Source organism: Sinocyclocheilus rhinocerous, unplaced genomic scaffold (genome assembly GCF_001515625.1).
Source record: "Sinocyclocheilus rhinocerous isolate Xijiao unplaced genomic scaffold, SAMN03320098_v1.1 scaffold315, whole genome shotgun sequence".
Classification (NCBI taxonomy): domain Eukaryota; kingdom Metazoa; phylum Chordata; class Actinopteri; order Cypriniformes; family Cyprinidae; genus Sinocyclocheilus; species Sinocyclocheilus rhinocerous.
In genome coordinates, this window is record NW_015630423.1 from 1,175,786 (window position 1) to 1,182,227 (window position 6,442).

Genomic DNA, 6,442 nt, shown 5'->3' on the forward strand with positions numbered 1-6,442 from the left:
CGTATCCGTGTGGTGCGGCTGACACAGACAAGTAGAACAGTATACGCAGTTTGCGTTTAGTGGATACGTCCAAAATGCTACGGTGACGCGGAGGAGACGAATTGTTGAATAAAGTCGTTATTTTTGTTTTCTTTGCGTACAAAAAGTAATCTTGTCGCTTCATAAAATTCATAATGAACCCCTGATGGCAGATGAACTATTTTGACGATGTCTTTCATACTTTTCTGGGCCTTGACAGTGTTATTTACTTGGCAGTCAATGGGACAGTCACAAGCCTCTCAGTTTTCATCCAAAATATCTTAAATTGTTTTCCGAAGACGAACGAAACTTTTACGGGTTTGGAACGACATGGGGGTAAGTAATTAATGACAAAATTTTCATTTTGGGGTGGAGTAACCCTTTAAAGGCATCTTAGTTTGAAAGGATTTCCATACTACACTATTAAAAAACTTCTTAAAGGGATAGTTCACCCAAAAATGAAAATTCTGTCATTAATTACTCACCCTCATGTCGTTCTAAACCTGTAAGACCTCCGTTCATCTTCGGAACACAATTTAAGATATTTTTGATGAATTCTGAGAGCTCTATGACCCTCCCATAGACAGCAATGTAATGACCACGATCAAGGTCCAGAAACATAACAAGGAGATCGGTAAAATAATCATTGTGACATCAGGGGTTCAACCGTAATTTTACGAAGCTACAAGAATCCTTTTTGTACGCAAAGAAAACAAAAATAACGACTTTATTCAACAATTCGTCTCCTCCGCATCACCCTGGTGGCATTTTGGAAAGTATCCACTGAACGCAAACCGCGTATGCTATTCTGTGTCAGCTGCGCCACGCGGATAAGTTGTTTTCCTTCAAATCAAAGTGTAAACAACGCAGAAAACGTATGGTGCGTGGCGCAGTGACACAGAATAGCATGCGTTGTTTGCTTTCAGTGGATACTCTCCAAAGTAATTAATGACAGAATTTTAATTTTTGGGTGAACTAACCCTATAATTGGCATTGATGGTTCCATAAAGAACCTTTAACATTCATGGTACCTTTCCATTGCATAAAAGGTTCTTCAGAGTGGAAAAAGTTTTAGATTTTTTTGAATGTTCTTCACACTAGATGTTCTTTGAAGAACTGTTTACTGAAAGGTTCTTTGGCACCGCTGTGAAAACCACCTTATAAAACCTTTATTTTTAAGAGTGCATGACCCCTTTCAAGCTACGGATAGTGCTCAGTAGGTGTTTCCTCTATTCTACCAGGCAACTTTCAGAGGAAAATGCCAACCTGCAGGTGTACGTTGAGAAAGAGAGCAACGAGAAGAAACGACTGAGTCGCAACAATGAAGAGCTTCTGTGGCGTCTTCAAACAGGCGAGTTGAGCCCACGAATGTCTCCCACCCAGTCGCCCCTTCATCGACCAGCCTCTAGTCCCGCTTCACCCTCCCGACATCAGCCCTTCCCTAGATGAGTGTCCAATTCTCTGCCTTTCTTACTCAGTCTCTCGCACTCTTCTTTTTCTGTAACTCATGTTTCTCATTTTGGATTCTGATTGGATGGAACAGAGGATGCTCTCACACCTCTTACACCATAGATGGTGGTCATAGCGCTTTCAGTTTCATCATGCCAATGTCAATGTTACTATATTAGTTGGTACAGTGATCAGGGTTTGAGTTGACTTTTTTAGCAAGACTGAACAAAATAGTTTAAGGCATGTATATGTAAATGGATAGTCCACCCAAAAATGTAACATTCTGTCATAATTTACTTGTTCTGAACCTACATGACTGACTTACTAATGTAGAGCATAAATGAAGAAATTTGTAAAAAAAAAAAAGATTATTGTTGTTCTTTTTCAAACAATTTCAATGATTAGGGACTGAAGCTTTTAAGCTTTAAAAAGATGCATGAAAGTCAAATTTAAGTTTACTGATATACTCCGACTACAGTGTAACCAGATCAGTGAGTTGATCTCGAGAACCAAACAGGACTGATTCATGAAGAATCAATTGGGGGTGCATTTTTCAAAAGCATTTCAAGCAAAAGTTGAAAGTTCCATTGTTACTAACACTCTTTTCTGTTGTTACCAGTTAAACGTTGAATGTTTTCATGAAAATACAGTTCCAAACAATATTACCAAACAGCTTCACAAAGTTGTTTGGTGGGAACTACTGTCTTTAATCTGTGATTAGAAATTTTTTTGTTAGTATGATGTGACATACAAATGAAAATTGAATTCTACATCTTTTAGTTTTTCATGGAAATTAAAAAAGTTGATGTAAAAAGGAATCAAACATGGAAATTAAGCCAAACAACAGAGGACAAAAGAAGCAAAGTTGTCCTCAGTTCACATGTTCATTATATAAAGCAATAATCTTACATAATTAGCAGAAGTTATTACTGCACCACCTGCATGACGTCACTAACGTCAAAGTTACTACGGTTTCAGGTAACATTCATGACTAGCTAGTTAATTTCACTAGTGATGCACCATACTGTGATACATAGCCAGCAAATTACGTTGGGAAATGCACCCCAAACCACTCCATGAATTGAATTGACTGTTTAATTAAAAAAAACGAATTCATTCACAGTTACCGACCAATAGGATTTTGGCCGGGTCTCACAGTCAGTTGATTAGCAGACTTACAATGCAGCACACAAGTTCACTTTTACTACACTTTTATGGTGGTTTGAAAGCTTGAAAGCATCAGTCCCGTAATTGCATGGAAAAGAAAGACCAGCACATTCTTCAAAAGTTCTCCTTTTGCATTCCACAAAATAGTCAGTCATACAAGTTTGGAACAACACGACAATGAGAAAATGAGAGAATTTTGAGCTTCAAATTTGTTAAATTAACAAATAAACCTACACTAGAGAGAACAGAAAAAGGGAAAATTATTCTCCCTTTTTTGGTGTAAAACTATATAATGTGAGTCACAATGTTGTGCATTATGATATTTCACAGGCCATTTTGGAAATATATCCTTTTTTGTACCTTCTACTCTAATGGATTTGGGCTTGTGCTGAGGTTTTCCGTTCGAACAGGACATCATGGTGCTTGTTCCCCAACCTTTGCCTATTGTCTCAAGCTTTTCCAAAGATTAATCAGGATAACATATATACAGTTTTACTAAGAATTTGCCTTTTTCAAAGGAAAACCACCGACCAGCAACCTTCTGTGCAAGCCCAGGCATTACTGTACTCAATACACCAAACAGGAAAAGACAGGAAGACATCTTTATACCAGGCAAGTTTAGTACGGACAGCTGTCATTCAAATGAGGTAAATACTTTGTCAAAACAGGATCAACTAATAATTATGCAGTCTAGGGGCTTAAATGTCGATACAAATGAGTCTAAAATGTACTTACACTTTTTAAGGTGGTTCATTCACATTTTGTGACCACTATACAAGGATGCTAATGTTAGCATGGACTGACAATGCAGTAGTTTAAACAACTTGCAAAACTTCAACCTGCTGTCTTTACCTTCATCTCATGTTTGTGAGAGTAAACAATCCTCATGCCTTCATCTCAACTGTCCATGTTTACAGAAATCTCCGGAATGCATTAAGAACTGCCTATGAACTGATGCCACGGTTATCGGTCATGGCTGTTTATGTCCCTCTTCTCTGTACAGTATGTATCATAAGTCTTCCGGTTGCTCTGACTCAGATAATATGCTTAAACTGCATTCACGTGGACACTATGAGGGCATTTGTCCTAGAGACTTTCCTGCATAATATCTAACTAAATGTTTTTTGCAAAAGTACTACAGAGCATTACGTGAGCATTTTAAGTTTGCAACAAGTTATCATGAGTACCTCAGTTCTTAAAAATGCAGGCTTCTACAGAGACGTATTGTTTATTCTAATACATTCAGGGTCTACAGTGTCAAAGCCATGGTCTTAATACAGGAAAGTCTTTAGTAGTGAATAATAATAACCAGAAAGTATTTAAACTACACCTGCATTAATCTTCCCTGAATCGCCTACAACAGCTATCCTGTATATTAAGTGGATCATTTGTATGTGTATATACTGCTGACGTTGTGGTAAAAATCTGGACTCAATCTTTGGGAATTTTAGAAAGGAGTTAGGAAGTCATCTTGTTCATGAATGTTTTAATGTCCTGAGAGGACAATATAGATGCTTTTATTTTATGTCTAAGTGTACTTAGTAGTGCAGCTATTAGTGATTACATATTTTATGATTAGCATAAATGACCATGATTGAGTTTTTATAAGAACATGAAATCATTAGTTAACATTCTTCAGCCTTAACATTTGTACTAACACAGAGAGTGCAAATGGCTGCTGCCGTTTACAAACACTTGAACTATAATGATGGCTGATTTTATACTATTGTACTGGTGAATTTTGTTTATTTATTCCTGCTCATTCCGAGTGATCCAGCTCAGGTTAGGAAGGTGCATTACAATGTCATTCACAGTTTGACTCGATACATTCTAAAACATCTTCATGTTGAATCTACAGAACGGAATGTAAACTACAGGTATACATTTGAAGGTTGGCATCAGTGTAATATCAGACTTGTATTTAAATGCATTTCACTCGTATAGCAATTAAATTGAAAGCTCTGAATGAAATATAAAAATCAACTACCTGTCTGCTATTACAGTTCCTTAGGTGTCTGCTTGGATTATGCTCATCTCTGCTTTTGAAATATAAATGAAAGGAAATCTTTACTCAATCAGGATGTGAAATGCACTGATTTGTTTCTTTTGTCTTTTTTCCCCTTTGTGTGTCCCATGGACATGATTATGGAGTTTCTGAATGCTTCTTCCATTCATAAAGGAACAGTTCAGCCAAAAAATTAAAATTTTGTCACTATTTACTCACTCATATCGCTCCAAACTTGTATGTTGTTATTTTTGTCCATGTAGCGTACTTCACATTTTAACAGTTGTGCCGTGCTAAAAAAATTATTTACCTAATTTGATGCTCCAGACATTTAAAAATTGCTTATAAATCTCTTATTAGCTATATTATCGCCAACTATTGGATTTAAAAAGCATCATAAACATCATAGTTTATATAGCATCTTAGTCATCATAGTCTTTATGACTTGTGCACTATGTTCCAAATCTATCCATACTGTGAACTAGTGCTATATTGAGTAGAAAAGCATTTACGTTTGAGAATGAGTAAATAATGACTGCATGTTATTTTTTGATGAACTGGAATACAAACACAACTGTCTGTCATTGGATATTTAAGGGAGGTCTGTAACATGGATTGTGTTAATGAAATGTCCTATTGATTATTTTTTTCTCTTCTCCTAATTTGTGTTGTACAGCTTGTATGAGCTTTATGTGTGATCTATGTTACAACACGTTAATGGAAAAGCATGTCTTAAAGCTGTGATTTATTTTGTTTCGTTCAAACCTTGTTAGTGTATCTACTCACTGTTGTGATGCATTCAAAAACTCTTTTGATGATTATGTTGCACTTTATTGCCCTTTGGGTTTAAATATTAAAAGAAAATGTAAAAGCATCCTGTTTCTTAGAGCGGACTTTCAACTCATTTAAAAAGAAGTCTAACTTTTGAGAGAAGATATTTATATATACAGTGGGTACGGAAAGTATTCAGACCCCCTTAAATTTTTCTATCAATCCATCAAGATGTTTTAAGTATTTGTTTCTTACAAACATGCAGCTTTTCACATGACAATGGTTACTGATGGACTGGAGTCATGTGGATTACTTGTGCATTATTGTGATGTTTTTATCAGCTGTTTGGACTCTCATTCTGACGGCACCCATTCACTGAAGAGGATCTTTTGGTGAGCAAGTGATGTAATGCTAAATTTCTCCAAATATGTTGCGATGAAGAAAGAAACCGACCTGCATCTTGGGATGGCCTGAGGGTGAGTCAGTTTTCAGCATATTTTCATTTTTGGGTGAACTATTCCTTGCTATTTCTCTTAATTGTGTTTCTTGGAGGAAAACATCATATTACAACTTTCTGAGAAGACTAGAATCTTGGAAATCTGCAAATCATTCATTCAATCAGTAGTTGTAGTTATGTCTGAAACCATACTGGACATCCCATATCCTATAATGCACCATAATAAAGAGTGTACCCAATGCACTGCAAGGGATCACACCAAATTAATTTCCACATCTAGGACAAATTTAGAAGTAAATGCTTGTGCAGGTAAGCACTGTGCTCGACACAAAGCAATTTTATGTATTAAACAGCAAGCACAAACTAAACAACAGCACATGAATCTCTGAATTTGCACACTTGTTTTCGTTCACTCTTTTAAAAGTGAACTATATTAGTGTACTGTATGAAATAGTGTATAGGGGGCGATTTCAGACACAACACACCATAATACTACAAAAACACAATACAAGTAGCATATTCTGATACTATAAAATAACTTTGGATAAGGGACATACCAAAATTTTGACCATACC

General features: G+C 36.2%; 1 protein-coding gene across 1 annotated transcript in view; it reads left to right on the forward strand.

The window, feature by feature from the left end:
- LOC107740390 (microtubule-associated tumor suppressor candidate 2-like) overlaps positions 1–5,473 on the forward strand; it is a 25,101-nt gene extending 19,628 nt beyond the window's left edge. The window contains exon 11 of the mRNA XM_016552817.1: positions 1,260–5,473. Coding sequence (XP_016408303.1) covers positions 1,260–1,467 — 208 coding nt within the window. The 3' untranslated portion in view covers positions 1,468–5,473. The remainder of the gene's footprint in view (positions 1–1,259) is intronic.
- Positions 5,474–6,442: the final 969 nt, after the last annotated feature.